Raw genomic sequence first — 17,728 nt, 5'->3', positions numbered from 1 at the left:
AAACAAGTACACAATTGCATGCATGAAGAGAAAGAAGTGAATAGGATTGCTATGGTCATGTCAGCCTTATTTACCTGATCCTATACCGAAGAGGATAGATAAAACAAGAGAAGAAACCTGGAGTCATTTATTTCAAAAGTTTCTGACTTTATTTCAAAGACTTATTATGCCAAAGTCCAAACCTCATGCAGAACAACAGGTGATGACGGTAGGCAGGCTTCAAACTAAGGACCATTGTGGTGAAATTCCAGTGCCCATATAATGAAACCATCTACACACCCTGATAATTTAAAACTACTCTCTCTAGCCAACAATATAAACATCTAAAAACACAGTCGTGAATGACTTGGTAGCGAGGTAGATAATTGCTAGACTGTCGGAGTTGTTCCCATACTAGTGGTTCTTAACCCTTCCAAAACCAGATACAACGCTATAAACAAAATATCGCTATAACTAAATATAAACATGGTCTCGATTTTTTTGTCAGTTAGAAAGATGATATTAAAACTATCTTTAAAAAAAATTATACTAAAACTAAAAAAAATGTATTTAATAAAAGATTATATTGAAACTGTATTTTTTAAAGTCATTATTAAAATTTAATTTAAAAAAGAAATGTTCACATTAAAACTGTATTTTATATTAAAAAGTGATACCATAAAAAACCAGTAGGCTATTTTAAAAGAAATGCTGATATTAGAACTGTATTTCCAGAGAGCAAATAATTTCTGAAAACTTTTGGATACAAGTATATATCAAAGACTGTGTTCATTTAAATCTCGCATGATTGTTAACTCGGGACTACCAATCATAGTGCGATCTACTGTTTCTTTTACATCTCTACAAACTTGAATCGCTTGTTTCCAGATAGGCTAAAGTCTTAAAGATATGCACATCACTTGACTGAGTATGAAGGGTTGTTTCAGTGTAGAAGCAAATGACTTTCTTTACTGGTTTGTACACAACGTTTGTATCAAGCTTTACATACATGTCAGGTTTTATTTTCTTTAGCATTTAGTGCAATATAACCAAGACCAAAAAAAAAAACTTTTTTTTTCTTTTAAATATAATCTCAGAATATATATCAATATACCTGATCAATGACTCAAACTATTCCAAATATTACTGTTAATCATAACACTTTTGAATTACATTATTGTGTCAAAGTCTCCATGTCTAGATAAACGTTTAATTGCGTAGAACTGATGTGCTATAAATATAAATACTTATTTCCGCAGATACTTCAAGTTTTTACAGCAGCCTTTGTACTGACTTTAGTCATTCACTTTGAAATGAAATCCCACTTAGACTAAGCTTCAGAACTGGATTTCAGACACTTGACATCAATGCACTACTTTGCGCCTTTTTCCCCCTAAATTCAAACTCATTTATTAAAAGTAGAAATAAGACTTTTTAATGGAAAATTTGTCGCAGATAACAGTTTGTATGTTAACATTGAAATATTTACTTTGAAATGTATTCTTTTGTGTTAAAAACTAGATTTACTAATTTAATGTAAACAAATATATTTAAAAAATATCCATTTAAACAGTTTTCACCCTTTGGTTATCCCAATTCAATTTCTGTGTAATTGTCGTGTTTTCTTTCACTGGCATAAGTTTAGTGATTTGTGTCACTGGCATTTTATATATCACCTCGTTAAAACACTGGAGTACCACTGCTGACTCCTTCTCAACCTCGCTTTAACTGTTTCGGTTTTCTTATGTTTAAAGAGAAATGAAAGATATAAAACGACTGTATATATTTATAACCTTTGCATGACATGAAGTAAATTCGTTGATATCTTTTCAACTCAAGTTATGTCAAAACATATATTTGTACTAAACCGATGGGGCTAGATCCAATGAGTAACAACAGCTCAGTGTGGCAAATAGCATTAAACTTCCTAGTTCAACGAGATAACCTCAAGAGATAATGACTTATTGGCATGTAGTGTTTCATTTGTTCAATCTACTTACATCTGTTAAGTGGGCTAGTTGAATAGACTTCCCTGGTACAGATGGCCAGACAGTTTTAAAATGTTAAATTGACATAAGTACAAAAAAAAACAACATGAAGAGATTTAGTAATTTAGTTCCTATGTTGATATGTTCTGCTATCTAGTACAAATAGATTTAGTTCCTATGTTGATATGTTCTGCTATCTAGTACAAATAGATTTAGTTCCTATATTGATATGTTCTGCTATCTAGTACAAATAGATTTAGTTCCTATGTTGATATGTTCTGCGATCTAGTACAAATAGATTTAGTTCCTATGTTGATATGTTCTGCTATCTAGTACAAATAGATTTAGTTCCTATGTTGATATGTTCTCCGATCTAGTACAAATAGATTTAGTTCCTATGTTGATATGTTCTGCTATCTAGTACAAATAGATTTAGTTCCTATGTTGATATGTTCTGCTATCTAGTACAAATAGATTTAGTTCCTATGTTGATATGTTCTCCGATCTAGTACAAATAGATTTAGTTCCTATGTTGATATGTTCTGCGATCTAGTACAAATAGATTTAGTTCCTATGTTGATATGTTCTCCGATCTAGTACAAATAGATTTAGTTCCTATGTTGATATGTTCTGCTATCTAGTACAAATAGATTTAGTTCCTATGTTGATATGTTCTGCTATCTAGTACAAATAGATTTAGTTCCTATGTTGATATGTTCTGCTATCTGAACAAATAGATTTAGTTCCTATGTTGATATGTTCTGATATCTAGTATAAATAGATTTAGTTCCTATGTTGATTAGTTCTGTGATCTAGTACAAAACGTCCACATTGTATCGTGGTATAGAAACACGTTGTCAGAAGTCAGGGGCCACCATCGCAATTCGTTGTATCCATATTTTCTAAACACACGAAGGGCGCTGAGGATTTAGCTGATCTCTTCTTTTTTTGGTTCCCACTTACTTCATCCCCGGTCATTTCATCCCTGGTCACTTCATTCCCAGTCACTTCATCCCCGGTCATTTCATCCCCTGGTCATTTCATCCCCTGGTCACTCTAGCTAACGAGACACTGATGACGGTCTTCTTTGTGGAACGGGGTGGCGGACTTGTTGGACTGGGGTGCTGGCTATTTTTTTTTTGTTCCATCCCCACCCCGAGTGAGATTTTTAAAAAAGGTATCCAGCAGGGCCTGGTTCGCTACCCGTACTTAGCCGATCTAGTTCCACTACTAGACGTTTCCACGGAGGCGCCACACTGAGGCGACGGGAGTTGGAATCCCCCCGACACACGCTAACAGACTTGATGAGCCTACAGCTCTAAGGCAGAGGGATAAGCAACTGAGAGAACAACTAAACGCTGGAGCATTAGAGATAAGTCTTTTCAACACTAGGGCACTTATACATGTACTATTAGCAATCAATAGGATGATTTGATCATTTAACTTATCTTTATTCGCAGACATATTACTTTAGGGATTATTATTCCCACCATTGTTATCCTTTCCCTTTTGTTGCATTAAATATTTGTGTCCTTTAAACTGAAGTAACCTTTTTTTTTTATTGTACGCTACCTGTGTGTTCTGTTTCCCAACTAATCCTAACCTGTACGCTGGTCTATGGTGTCATTAGAAACGCCTAAACACCAAAACTAAATTATTTTATTATTTAATTTGATGTTTATTTCCACAACAATTTCAAACAGTAATTTATTAACAACAAAAAAATCGATGTTAGTGCTTTCAATTTAGTTGAATCGAATGTTTTCAACAGTTGCCAAATTTCTAAGACTGTTAATGAGTTGATGCGTCCAAAAATGTTCGCTATTTCACACTTAAGTGTCACAGTTGTCTTGAGGCAAAGTTTTAAAACGATTTCTTTTCTTTGTTTTGAATAAGAAAATGAACTACTGGAAATACCCCCCTGGTTAATATCTTTGTACATCTTAAATGAGTTCAATTTTCGACAACGTATCTTTGTAAAACAAGATTTTCCAGCTTGTTAAATATAAACCTGATGCAGAAGAAAAAAATCTTTTTCTGATCTTGCCAAAAACTGCCTTAGAATTCTTGATTTGGTGAAACAGAAACAAGCTCTCAGCCTTCGAAATAATGTTGTAGCTCTTTTTTTTTTCCACAAACTGACTCAACACTTTTGTAGCAACGTAGGAAACATTTCCCATGGCTGTTTCCATGCTTCCTCATACTTTTCAAATTGTCACATAAGAATAAAACATGAATATGGCGACTAGGCAGCTGAAAGGTAAATACATACAAGCCATAAAATAATTGATTTATTTGTAATTGAGCTATAAGCAATGCTATAGAGAGTTTCGTGATTAAACAAAAAGTTTTGGTAATTCATATCAGATAGTACGATTTTATAACAGAAAAACCAAACATGATTTTACAGTTTGGGGTCGACGCATAGTGGGCAATTGCAACAAGGGTCGCAAAGCAGGTTGAGATCTGATTTAGTAAAACATACTGTTTGAGCAAGTTCCACACCTGTGGTCCAAGAACTGAAAAAGCCCACAAAGCGTTAACCATTAGCTACATTTTTGAAATGATTAAAACAAAGATAAATTTGACAATTTAATTCCTAGGAAATTACTTTTATTTGGTTTTAAAATATTTGACAACATGTTCTTGCATCAAATCATACAGCTGACTTCTGTCCAAGCTTCCATCTTGTTTCCTAGGAAATGTATCAACAAACATCAGATGTTTAACACGCACTATGTCCATGACTTCCGGTACAATGAACTCTGAGATTTTGCTCTGGATGTCGTTGACAGTCAATGTACTATTTGGTTTTCTAATGGATTCAAAAATATTTTTATTATATAATATAATAGGGGCATTTTTTTTTAAATATGAAGCTGCAAGGTAGCTTTTTCTAAAAATACAATTTGTTGTTTGAAACATTTTCAGATCTAGGACTGTGTGGTATAAATATTAAAGAATACTGGCTTTCACCTTTTCGGGATTGTATGATGAAAGTTAAAATAAAAAAACTATAACTTTATAAGTAGCTAGAAAAAATTTCGTTGGACATAAAAGGTGTCAACACCTTCTCTTAATAGTTTAGTGCCAGGGGCGGACTGGCTATATGGGCATTCGGGCAAATGCCCGGTGGGCCGGTACCCAAATGGGCCGGTAGGGTCACCTAAAGGGTCTCATGATTGCCACTTTGTCACGTATTGTATTTTATAATGTTCTCTTAACAAAGTGGCCCTCTGAGCGTCGTGTTTTTAATAAAAATCGTTTACAGACTCAACATTGTAGGTCCTAATGCTAATTTAATTGAACACATTTTCCGAAATAATGTAATAGTCTACATCCGTAGACAGTGCTACTGTAGGTTTCATCCTTTAAGGGTCTACACAGCGATGAAAAAGCAACATAAGGCCTATATTTCTTAGAAAGATATAGAGCATGCTTACAGTTATTGATACATTATTAAACTTAACATAATTATTTTCAGGACAGGTAGGCCTATAATTGGAGGCCAATATGATATACAATTTATGGGCCGGACTTGTATAGAAATGCCTGGGCCGATTTTGACACCCAGTCCGCCCCTGTTTAGTGCAGAAAGGTCTTTGACCAGCAAGAGTGGACACATTTGTTGCGCGTATTGCAACCCCACGACGCACGTCACAGGTCACAAGGCATGGAGATTGTAATTGTCCATGTGAAGATTCAATAGAAATGGTTAACCTCTTTGTTACGGTAATTCCTAACACGGTGTAATCCTATTCTACATCATTAGGTTCTAATCTAAAAGGAACCATTGACCACCATATTTTACTCATTGACCACTGACTACTTACTTTATAACAATAGCACCAATGGCATGGAAGAGTACAGGATCTGACACGGGAACGATGACCACCTCCTTAATGTCTGGGTGAGTACTAAGCATTTCCTCCAACCAGAAGGGATAGATCATGTACTCACCATGTAGAATGATAGAGTCCATTCTTCCTCCCACAAAGAGATGTCCAGTTCTGAAACAGTGCAGCAACCACTGTTAGCTTAATCATAGTAAACACTGTTAGCCTGATCATAGCAACTACTGTTAGATTAATCTTAGAAACCAATGTTAGCCTGATTATAGCAACTCCTCTTAAAAATGTACGGGGGTCAGTGTAAAAAAAGTTCTAAAACCTACTATTGTAATAATAAACGTATTGCATGAATCAGACAGGAAAACCTTTGATTTACTACTGCAATGGCTGATGATCGGGGGGGGGGGAGAGAGATTGAGGCGGGTGAGTTTTTGTAGAGAAATCATACAATTTGTGTAAAAAAAAAAATTAACTTATCTTAATAATATTTATTAATTGTTTCTAGTATGTTACCAGATTTTATGGGGTGGAGGGGGGAGCGATTACATCTACACAAACTCTTCGGTTGGGTGGAGCGGTCCAAATTTTTGTGTACAAATCATAATCTATGATTGATAGTAGTCGAATAAATGTATTTAAATCATATGGACTCGGCACATATTAATGCAGTAACGATGGGATATAATTTGATTCCTATAATGTTCAGCAATGTGACCTATCAGAAATATTATGATTATAAAAAAATTCTTATGCCATTCAATGGATCCCAGCATTCTTACCTTTCATCTAGTCGGCCAATGTCATTAGTTATAAACCAATGGTCACTGTCAAAACGCTGGGCCGTTTTCTCTGGTTCCATGCTATAACCGCTGAACATTGCCGGCGTTTTAATGAGTACTCTCCCTTTGGACCCTGCACAGACGTCCGTCCAATTTTCATCCACAATTCTAATCTGTACCCCTAGTTAGAGTTGATGTTATAGATTAGATTTGTCTAAAAAACGCAGTGTTCTCTACGATACCCTATAAGTATCATTTTCAAGAAGACCCGCCTTATATACTCTATATACTGATAGATCAGTCAGATTTTTAAAAAGAACAATTGACCACCGGTACCAAAAATTCGTTCGATGTGCCAACCCTCTTTATCATTCTAGCAATCACACATCCACCGGTACTGAGAGGGGGTGGGGTGAAAAATAAAGATAAAATATCTGGGCAAGTTTATGTAGTGACCTATAAGGCAATTCTATCATTTAAGTTAAACTTAATCATTTAAAAAATGAGCTATCACTGGCATTTGGTTTATAAACACTCTGTGCAGAGCATCGAGTAATAACATCTGACCAGAAAGTAAACAAAAAAAAAAACAACAAAAAAAGGGACAAGATAAAGATATAAGACATAAAAAGGAAACTACCAAATAATGAATATTATGAATGTTTAATCTTAAAAGATGCGCGGTGGCTGAGTAGTAAATAGCTTAGCTTCCTAACCAAGGGTTCCCTGGTTCAAATCCTAGTGAAGACGGATTTTTAATTTCGGGATACAAAGGCGCAACTGAGTTCACCCAGCTCTAATGAGTATCTGACATTAGTTGGAGAAAAGTAAAGGCGGTTGGTCGTTGTGCTGGCCACAGGGCACCTTCGTTAACTGTAGGCCACTGAAACAGACGACCTTTACATAATCTGCCCCATAGATAGCGAGGTCTGAAAAAAATAAGTTACTGTATTACAGGTAAACAATTGTTCATTATTAAACTAGTGACCACGCCCTTTCTATCAAGATGGTGTAATCTTGTAGATGCAGGAAAAACATTAAAGAAAATAAGAATACAGCCGTAATATATTCCCATTAATGACAACAGTCAGTTGAGGAGCGAGACAGCCTACATAGGTGTCCTTACTCATTGTTCCTTGCATACATAGATAAATAAATATGACTTACCTGGTGCTGGCAATCCGTTATCAAAATCCTGAAACTGTTCAATGTCGTCTGTATGTAGGATGTTAAAGCTCGTGCCTCCAGTCTCGTGGCTGCCGTAGCCCAGAGTGAACCAATTGGCTAGAGGCTTTACTGTTTGAAGCATGGCTTTACTCACTGGCATTCCAACTAGACACACATAAGTACAGTGAGTACACGGAATAAAATCAATCAATCAATCAATCAATCAATCAATCAATCAATCAATCAATCTATCTATCTATCTATCTATCTATCTATCTATCTATCTATCTATCTATCAAGATCAATGGAACGGTCTGTCTGTGTAATCACTCTTAAATGAAGTATTTGTTAAATAAGTTTTTTTACCGACAGAAACAGTGGCGTCACTAGGGTGAGTGTCACCCGGTGCGGGGAGCTCACTGTGTCACTTTCCCCCGTGTCAAATAAATTCACGCTGGCTTCTTATTTTGTTGAAGCATAAAACACTCCTACTTACTTACCAATAAACAGGTGGTCAAGTAAAGGACCTTGTTTGCCAATTTTCTCTATAATGCCAGCAGCATGGACAGGTTGTAGATCAGCATACTGCACATCTTCCGTGACAATGACCTTGTACAGAAGTTCGCAATAATCTTGGGAATCAAAGTCAAGTTACATTTTAATACAGTTGATAAGCTCACGAACAAAATCTAACTAGGCAAATAGAACAAACTACACGTTTTTAAAATAAAACTAAAAAGAATGTAATTACAGATGATATTACAGGCCAAAAAACAGTTAATGATATATCTGTAAAGACTGTAAAATGTCATAAGATGTGTGTTAAATTTTACATAACCAGATAAGGTGATAATCCTGAAAGTCCTGCAGAAATAACAGCAAATGAATTTTGAAGAACTTCCAATTAGATTCAATGGACCTCATTCACCAATCGTAAACAAACAACATTTTGCCAAGTGGTTCTCTATATCTTCTAAACAAATTACGCAATCCATAAAGGCTGTCACGTGGTATGTAATTTTCATTGTTTTATCAATATTATCACGTGGTTAAATGTTGTTTGTTTACGATTGGTGAATGACGTCCATTAGTTTTACGGAAGTGTGGACAGTGTGGGCCTCTTTCTAAAAATAAAAGCACAAACTAGTAAAAAGTTGTTTTTTTAAATATGTATAGGCAACTAATTTGGACAAAAAGGAACAAATTTAGGATAGGGGCCTATAATATATTTATTATTCAGTCTTATTGCCTTAGCAATAACTCTATTCATTTTAATTATAGTCTCAAAAGAGAATAGGAGGATAGACGACATTTCCGCCACTTATTAAATCCGGCTCTGATTGGAGCAACAACAAAAAAAATCGGCATTGTCCGTGTAATATCAATGATGTCTTCCAAAATGTGTTTAAATGATCACTGATTACCTTTGATTGGATACCACTTATCCGGCGACACACGGGTTATCCCATTGAAGTAGTCACGAGGCAGGCTGGACATCCAGAACAATGGGTTAGTGTACAGGTGCTTAGGGTAAGATGGCCGAAGTGCATCGTGAACTAGGAAGAGAAATCAAGTGGATCTTAGTGTGGACATACAGACAGACAGACAGACACACACACATAAAACTATGTCATAAAATAATACAAAAATGCAGGTTTAGTTTTATCATGCTCAAAAATGTGTCAACACTCATTAAATATAACTACATAATAATATCTTATTTTATATACTAAATTACAGTTGCAAAACAAAGTATTTAAAACACTGAGCTGGATTCCAATAATATCGAAGAGAAAGAAACTTACCTTCATGAGTGTAAATTTACTTTCAAAAATGTCATCTAATGACCTATACAATAACATTGTTGAAATAATTCAAGGGAGAATGGTCATACAGTCACAACTGTTGAAGATGGAAGAAAGACGTGCCTTACTCGCAGAAAGAGGGGAAGCAACAAAGCATGCTAAGCCTCTAGGAGAAATTTCTGGAGTCCTTCCATATGTAAGACGATGCCATGAGTTGCTGACAATCTCCAAAGATAAGGATCAGTCACGTGAGAGGCAGAGAGGAGACATGCAAATCGTCTTACAGAGAATGAGGAGGTTTCAACAAGAGGCAGTTAACTGGTCCGTCAATTCATTATAAACATTCCAAAGTGTTCAGCATCTATGTTTATACAAAGGCTTCTAATAGTTTCACACATTTTTAGAACCGTGATAATTATATTTCTAAGCCCCTTCCATTAGTGCACAAACCAAATTTTATTTTACAAAGCTTATTTGAACTCTGTCTGTCTGGTAAAAGTGTAAACGTTATTTCTTCATCATCCATTCTCGGATGAAGTTGAAACTTCGCACAATTATTCCTTGGCATAGACAAGACATGAATCAATAAAAAAAGCAATTAGACAATTAATTACTGATAATTAATTATTTTGTTTAATATTAATTAACAGGGGAAACAAATACTTCAGTATTCACAGTAATGGCTACATTTTTTGGGTTTAGTCCCCTTAAATAATTGTTAACTCTATTTCTCCCTCACGTATTCTCCGATCAAGTTGATACCTTAAACAGCTATTTATTGTCACTAACAAAACATGAATCAATAAACATAAATACTCAATTCGTTAATTAATTATTGGTAATTAGTTATTTTGTTTGGTATCGAATAAGAGAAATAACTTGACCACTTCTACATTATTAATAGACATATTTATAAAAAGGGGAGAGGAGTTCTTTACCTTTAGATAATCTTTTATTTTTTTAATTTTTTTTTAAAGAAAAAAGGATTTTTTCTATATTTTGTTGTTGGTTTTTTTTTTTTCTTTGTGTGTTATTGTTTTTTTTTGTTAGTGTCAGTGATCTTTGAATGTAGTCTATTTATTACGAAATCTCTCCTGATCTTGGTTGTTTTTTTACTTTTTTGTGTGTCGTTGATGGTCTCCCCCACAATTTGTCTATATCAGTATCTCTTCTCGTTCTATGGTACTTTGGTGCTGAGCAAATTGAACTCCTATCTTTTCAAATCAAATTCTGGATGACTTCTGTGTATTGAACTTAAAGTGAAAGTGCCCAATACACTTTTCAAATCAAATTGTGGGTCACTTCTGTGTATCGAACTTAAAGTGAAAGTGCCCAATACACTTTTCAAATCAAATTGTGGGTCACTTCTGTGTATCGAACTTAAAGTGAAAGTGCCCAATACACTTTTCAAATCAAATTGTGGGTCACTTCTGTGTATCGAACTTAAAGTGAAAGTGCCCAATACACTTTTCAAATCAAATTCTGGATGACTTCTGTGTATCGAACTTAAAGTGAAAGTGCCCAATACACTTTTCAAATCAAATTGTGGGTCACTTCTGTGTATTGAACTTAAAGTGAAAGTGTCCAATACACTTTTCAAATGAAATTCTGGATGACTTCTGTGTATTGAACTTAAAGTGAAAGTGCCCAATACACTTTTCAAATCAAATTGTGGGTCACTTCTGTGTATCGAACTTAAAGTGAAAGTGCCCAATACACTTTTCAAATCAAATTGTGGGTCACTTCTGTGTATTGAACTTAAAGTGAAAGTGCCCAATACACTTTTCAAATCAAATTGTGGATGACTTCTGTGTATCGAACTTAAAGTGAAAGTGTCCAATACACTTTTCAAATCAAATTGTGGTTCACTTCTGTGTATTGAACTTAAAGTGAAAGTGTCCAATACACTTTTCAAATCAAATTGTGGGTCACTTCTGTGTATTGAACTTAAAGTGAAAGTGTCAAATACACTTTTCAAATCAAATTGTGGGTCACTTCTGTGTATTGAACTTAAAGTGAAAGTGTCCAATACACTTTTCAAATCAAATTGTGGGTCACTTCTGTGTATTGAACTTAAAGTGAAAGTGTCCAATACACTTTTCAAATCAAATTGTGGGTCACTTCTGTGTATTGAACTTAAAGTGAAAGTGTCCAATATACTTTTCAAATCAAATTGTGGATGACTTCTGTGTATTGAACTTAAAGTGAAAGTGCCCAATACACTTTTCAAATCAAATTGTGGGTCACTTCTGTGTATTGAACTTAAAGTGAAAGTGTCCAATACACTTTTCAAATCAAATTGTGGGTCACTTCTGTGTATCGAACTTAAAGTGAAAGTGCCCAATACACTTTTCAAATGAAATTCTGGATGACTTCTGTGTATTGAACTTAAAGTGAAAGTGCCAATACACTTTTCAAATCAAATTGTGGGTTACTTCTGTGTATCGAACTTAAAGTGAAAGTGCCCAATACACTTTTCAAATGAAATTCTGGATGACTTCTGTGTATTGAACTTAAAGTGAAAGTGTCCAATACACTTTTCAAATCAAATTGTGGGTGACTTCTGTGTATCGAACTTAAAGTGAAAGTGCCCAATACACTTTTCAAATGAAATTCTGGATGACTTCTGTGTATTGAACTTAAAGTGAAAGTGTCCAATACACTTTTCAAATCAAATTGTGGATGACTTCTGTGTATTGAACTTAAAGTGAAAGTGCCCAATACACTTTTCAAATCAAATTGTGGGTGACTTGTGTGTATTGAATTTAAAGTGAAAGTGCCCAATACACTTTTCAAATTAAAAGTAAACGTTACAGAAAACCAAAATTTGTTTTTATTACAGGATGAGGATTGCTACAAAGATTATTGTTTGACCAACCGAATAAACTAACTTTTTTAGGGGCACGTTCATTTCATTCATTCATTGACCCTCGGCTACAGATGTGGACAAACTGACCACACAGTCCTAACTTCACAAACTTGTACTGGTATTGAGTTACGGTAGATATTAGAGTTACAAAGATTGAGTGCATACATTGTTTAATGGTGTCCAAGACACTCGCATGTGTTCTGTCGGTCATCTTTAGGTACTCAGTTGGCGATCCAGTGGTGATGTGAGTAAAAGCAATAGTGTCCGGCCTTATACCCTCCCAGACATACTCTTCATCCGAACGTTTGAGTCGCTCCATAAAACTCTGGTCTCTGTCTTCTGAAGACAAACAATGAAAGAGACTTGACATTTTTATTTGGTTATTTCTATTTTGTCCAGCATGGCATAAAAAAAGGCTTAAAGCCAACACATTTTTAACTGGGAAACAGAAGGAAATGGAAGAACAAAAATACGAAGTGTCGGTTAAAATACTGCAAACAAAGTAGCAAGAGATTTGTTTCAAGCCAAAATACTGCAAACAAAGTAGCAAGAGATTTGTTTCAAGCCAAAATACTGCAAACAAAGTAGCAAGAGATTTGTTTCAAGCCAAAATACTGCAAACAAAGTAGCAAGAGATTTGTTTTCAAGCCAAAATACTGCAAACAAAGTAGCAAGAGATTTGTTTCAAGCCAAAATACTGCAAACAAAGTAGCAAGAGATTTGTTTCAAGCCAAAATACTGCAAACAAAGTAGCAAGAGATTTGTTTCAAGCCAAAATACTGCAAACAAAGTAGCAAGAGATTTGTTTCAAGCCAAAATACTGCAAACAAAGTAGCAAGAGATTTGTTTCAAGCCAAAATACTGCAAACAAAGTAGCAAGAGATTTGTTTCAAGCCAAAATACTGCAAACAAAGTAGCAAGAGATTTGTTTCAAGCCAAAATACTGCAAACAAAGTAGCAAGAGATTTGTTTCAAGCCAAAATACTGCAAACAAAGTAGCAAGAGATTTGTTTCAAGCCAAAATACTGCAAACAAAGTAGCAAGAGATTTGTTTCAAGCCAAAATACTGCAAACAAAGTAGCAAGAGATTTGTTTCAAGCCAAAATACTGCAAACAAAGTAGCAAGAGATTTGTTTCAAGCCAAAATACTGCAAACAAAGTAGCAAGAGATTTGTTTCAAGCCAAAATACTGCAAACAAAGTAGCAAGAGATTGTTTCAAGCCAAAATACTGCAAACAAAGTAGCAAGAGATTTGTTTTCAAGCCAAAATACTGCAAACAAAGTAGCAAGAGATTTGTTTTCAAGCCAAAATACTGCAAACAAAGTAGCAAGAGATTTGTTTCAAGCCAAAATACTGCAAACAAAGTAGCAAGAGATTTGTTTCAAGCCAAAATACTGCAAACAAAGTAGCAAGAGATTGTTTCAAGCCAAAATACTGCAAACAAAGTAGCAAGAGATTGTTTCAAGCCAAAATACTGCAAACAAAGTAGCAAGAGATTTGTTTTCAAGCTAAAATAGTGAAAAAATTTTGTGTCGTTTTTTTTTTTTTTTTTTTGAGAACTATTTTAACGTCATTATATTGCTCATACTTTAGTATTGATTAACTTCCTGGATGTTTATATTTCTATTCGAGAGAGATAAAGATACCCTCGAAATGTTCATGAAGATTCTGAACAGTTATGATTGGGAAAAACTAGACCTTGATCTCCGTGATGGTATCTATACATAGAGGATAGCAGCTCGAGCCTTCGACCACGAAAGAAGAGATTCATATTACTAGACTACTTATCTTACAGAACTAACATTTTTCTTACCCGATCGACGGACCAACATGACCGATTTCAAATAGGGCAAAGTAACCCAGCATAGAGTTGCCATAAAGGAGGAGGTATCACGTGACGTGTTCATGTAGGGCCTCAAGAGGTTCAGTAAGTGATTGTCTGAGTGATCTTTTAGAATGAGCAGTCTGGACTTGACCCTGATTTGTAAGTGGATTAAACGATAGTCTATCAACTTCTTTCGATATTCCGAAAAATAAAAGTTAAATTTGAGTAAATAAAGAGCTTAAGGTCATATTGTATTTTGAAAAATCTAAGATCTATTCCCACTCAATAGTTTGCTATATAATTGGATAGAGTTGAAGAGCCCGACACTCTATCAACTTCGCTGCTAGTTTCTGAATTTTTCAAGACGTCCAACCAATTTTTTCCATTTTTTTTCCTTTCAATTTCAACCCAATTTTGTTTTCTTCCACACATTCATGAAGAGAGTGTAAAGGTCACAGAAGGCAATGAAAAAACGAATATAGACATGATCTTGAGTTGTTTTTAAAAGGATATTAACTCAGTAGTAGAAAGAAGGGTGAAAATGCAACGGCGCCTGGTGATTACAGATACCTAACCTGTGACCGAAGCTGTGTATCAATGATTGGCTTCTTTGGTTACACAAGAAGTTGCAAAGGAAAATTTTACTTCTCGAGAAGTAAAATGCCACAGATTGACTCTTTACTAAGTATCACCTACTATGTGCTAGGATCTCTATATTTGTTTGTGGTTCTAGAAAGTATTTTATAAATTTAAATGTCAGAGTTTGTCAGTTTGTTTTAGAGAGAAGATTGATATAACGCATGTAATTAAAAGCTTTATATAAGTAAGATAAAATATATCCAAAAAGAAGACAAAATATAAAAAAAAAAAGCCACTAAACTACCAAAGTATGCTAGATATTGTGACATGCCTGCTCTACTCACTAAAAGACAAGACTATTACTTTAATGTTTTACTTTGCAATTGAGTGCGTGACTGCGTCTCCATTTTTAAATGACATCTCCAGGTGCAATGGAACAGCGCCGGCGAAACAGACTCCATAATTGACAATAACCGCTTCCGGAGACAAAGGGAGATTACAAGTGACATAGTCTCCTGGCATCACACCTTCTTTCTTGAGCACATGAGCAAATCTATTGAAACAAAACAACGTCCTAGGCTGAGTGAGCTTATATCAAATCACTCGGTCTGTCTGTATGGTACAAAAGTTTGAACACGTTATTTCTCCCACACCCATTCTCGGATCGAGTTGAAACTTTGCAAAATTATTCATTGGCAAAGATTAAACATGAATCAATTATTTAAAAAAAGTCAATTAATTACTGGTTATTATGATTTTTTATACTATGGTGATGCGAGTTCCTTTTAAATCTTTTAATTGAATGGAATTTAATAATAATACAATGTACATTAAGCTAACATTCATTTACAAGGAATCAGCTAGGTGACCCACGTGACTACTCTCCAGTCCACTAACAGGACAGGTACATTTCTCTTGACCGTATGTCACGGTTGGCCACCCACGTCGCCCAACTGTGTCACTACATACACAGACAAGGGAAATTATATTGTTAGTATTGACAGATATGGCTAAATATTTATGGGCTGGTTGTCCCCCTTAAATAGCTGTACCCGTTATTTCCTCCCCATCAGTTCTCGGATCAAGTTGAAACTTTCAATAATTATTTGTTGTACCTTACAAAACATATATCAATTTAAAAAATAAAAAAAAAACAGTTAGTCAATTCATTATTGGTAATTAATTATTTTGTTTGATATCGAAGAAGGGAAATAACTTCTTAGTTGAACATGCAATGTGGCTGTAAAGTTTGGCCCCTTTGATAATCTTTTTAGGAATATATTTTTTTAAAAGTCTTAGTTGCTTTGAATAATAAATTGTGTTACATTCTATGAAGTAGTGTATTTTCTTCAGCATTAGATTATACAGTAAATAATTACATGATCGCTTCATAAGACGATTAGTTGCTTTATATAATGCATATTGTTACACTGACAATCAAGACTTTAATTGATGTGAAGCTGTTTAATTATGGCCTAATCTTTTATCTCGTACCTGGCACTCAGAGTGTACAATTCCTCCATACTTAGTGAAGTTCTCACTAAAAACTCGTCATAGAAAACTATGGCCTCCATTTGTGGATGACTCTGACTCAGTGACTTCAGTTTGGACACAACAGTTTTCTCTTGCAATGTCATGGTGAAATTTCTTGTCTAGTGAGAAGTGAAAGAAATATCAACATCTGAAACATTCAACTTCCAAAAACATTTTTTTTTCATATTTATATTGTTGTAATCTTAATGGGTTTTTTTTAAATGAACAAAATTACAATTTAAAAGACACTAATGAATAACACCGTGTTCCACCGAAACTAAATTATTTTCAAAATAGAAAAAACTTATTGTTATATATATATATGTATATATATATATATATATATATATATATATATATATATATATATATATATATATATATATATCCTATTAGCAATACTAAATATGTAATTTCAACACTCTTGTTATAATAACCAAACAATATCGTCTTCACTCAATGAACTGGCTGATTGTAATAGCTAGCTACCAACCAAACTAGATATGTACGGAATAGGAAATGTGTATAGTCTAAAATGGGGAACTGCTGCAAACATTAAAACTACCGAACAATAAATATTGACCACTTGAAATTTGATCCCATCGATAATTGTCTCAAAGTTGATGTCCATCTGGAGGAAACTTTAGCGCATGTTATCCTCGAGTAGAATCAATTGAACAGTAGTAGACATAGAATAGAGACCACTAACTTCTGAGGCTATCTAGTTACTGAGTCAATTAGTCAGCCCGGTGACAAGTGTAGCACGCCTGGAGCTGATCACTTCAACAACAAGACGTTCAATCTATTGCTTTCAGTAGTCAGTACTTGTATTTCAAATGATTGATGAAATGCTTGGTGTATCACAACTAGTGACTGACGCACGATATCTCCAGACAGGTCGCAAAATGGCCAGGGAGGATCAGTCAAAGTCGGCCGACAATGGTCTTAAGCAGATTTTGTATTTTGTTCCAAATGTAATGATAAATAGGATACGATATACTTAATTAACACAATTTGTCTATTACTATAATATAGAAAAATTGTATCCATGACCTGTGACAACAAAATTATTGTTTATAACAGTTCTTATTATGCAGCTTTTTGTTATTCTCTACAATTACATTAATTTGTTGTTCCCTTGGATCAGCTATTGAGAAGACGAATTGTTTCGTAGTTTGTACTGCCATGAAACGGCTGCGCCAAAATGTCATGCTTCACACATCCCGAGGAAAGTTGCAGAATAAAAAAAAAAGAAGCTAGAGAAAATTTGAGGACAGGTCTTCTCTTAGAAAAGCAACAATCGAAATAAAAATTATCGTAACATCGAAACCAAGCGGACATCTTGTATTAGC

At 34.6% G+C, this 17,728-nt stretch overlaps 1 protein-coding gene across 5 annotated transcripts; it reads right to left on the bottom strand.

Annotated features, from left to right (window-relative positions):
- Window positions 1-3,665: 3,665 nt before the first annotated feature.
- Window positions 3,666-16,500, bottom strand: LOC106065069 (uncharacterized). Of its 5 annotated transcripts, none has more exons than XM_056031184.1 (10): window positions 16,338-16,500; window positions 15,220-15,396; window positions 14,253-14,416; window positions 12,604-12,777; window positions 9,189-9,320; window positions 8,265-8,396; window positions 7,765-7,929; window positions 6,598-6,778; window positions 5,801-5,977; window positions 3,666-4,220 (listed from the first exon to the last, which is right to left on the bottom strand). In XM_056031184.1, the coding sequence occupies exons 1-10, from the start codon at window positions 16,478-16,480 to the stop codon at window positions 4,175-4,177; spliced, it is 1,491 nt and encodes a 496-aa protein (XP_055887159.1). In that variant the 5' UTR covers window positions 16,481-16,500; the 3' UTR covers window positions 3,666-4,174. The 5 variants fall into 5 exon arrangements, with proteins under 5 accessions (XP_055887159.1, XP_013079287.2, XP_055887160.1 ...); XM_013223833.2 differs by lacking the exon at window positions 3,666-4,220 and adding an exon at window positions 4,551-4,782 and having other exon boundaries at window positions 16,338-16,496; XM_056031185.1 differs by lacking the exons at window positions 3,666-4,220; window positions 12,604-12,777 and adding an exon at window positions 4,551-4,782 and having other exon boundaries at window positions 16,338-16,497.
- Window positions 16,501-17,728: the final 1,228 nt, after the last annotated feature.

Source organism: Biomphalaria glabrata, chromosome 5 (assembly GCF_947242115.1).
Source record: "Biomphalaria glabrata chromosome 5, xgBioGlab47.1, whole genome shotgun sequence".
Classification (NCBI taxonomy): domain Eukaryota; kingdom Metazoa; phylum Mollusca; class Gastropoda; family Planorbidae; genus Biomphalaria; species Biomphalaria glabrata.
This window is presented reverse-complemented; position numbering and strand designations above follow the sequence as displayed.

Excerpts from the sequence above, each read along its gene's own strand:
- LOC106065069 (XM_013223833.2), bottom strand. The coding sequence starts at position 16,480 with ATGACATTGCAAGAGAAAACTGTTGTGTCCAAACTGAAGTCACTGAGT. Across the intron at positions 12,778-14,252 it reads CATGTTGGTCCGTCGATCGG|AAGACAGAGACCAGAGTTTT; the intron begins GTAAGAAAAATG and ends GTTTGTCTTCAG. Across the intron at positions 6,779-7,764 it reads TAACGGATTGCCAGCACCAG|GGGTACAGATTAGAATTGTG; the intron begins GTAAGTCATATT and ends AACTCTAACTAG.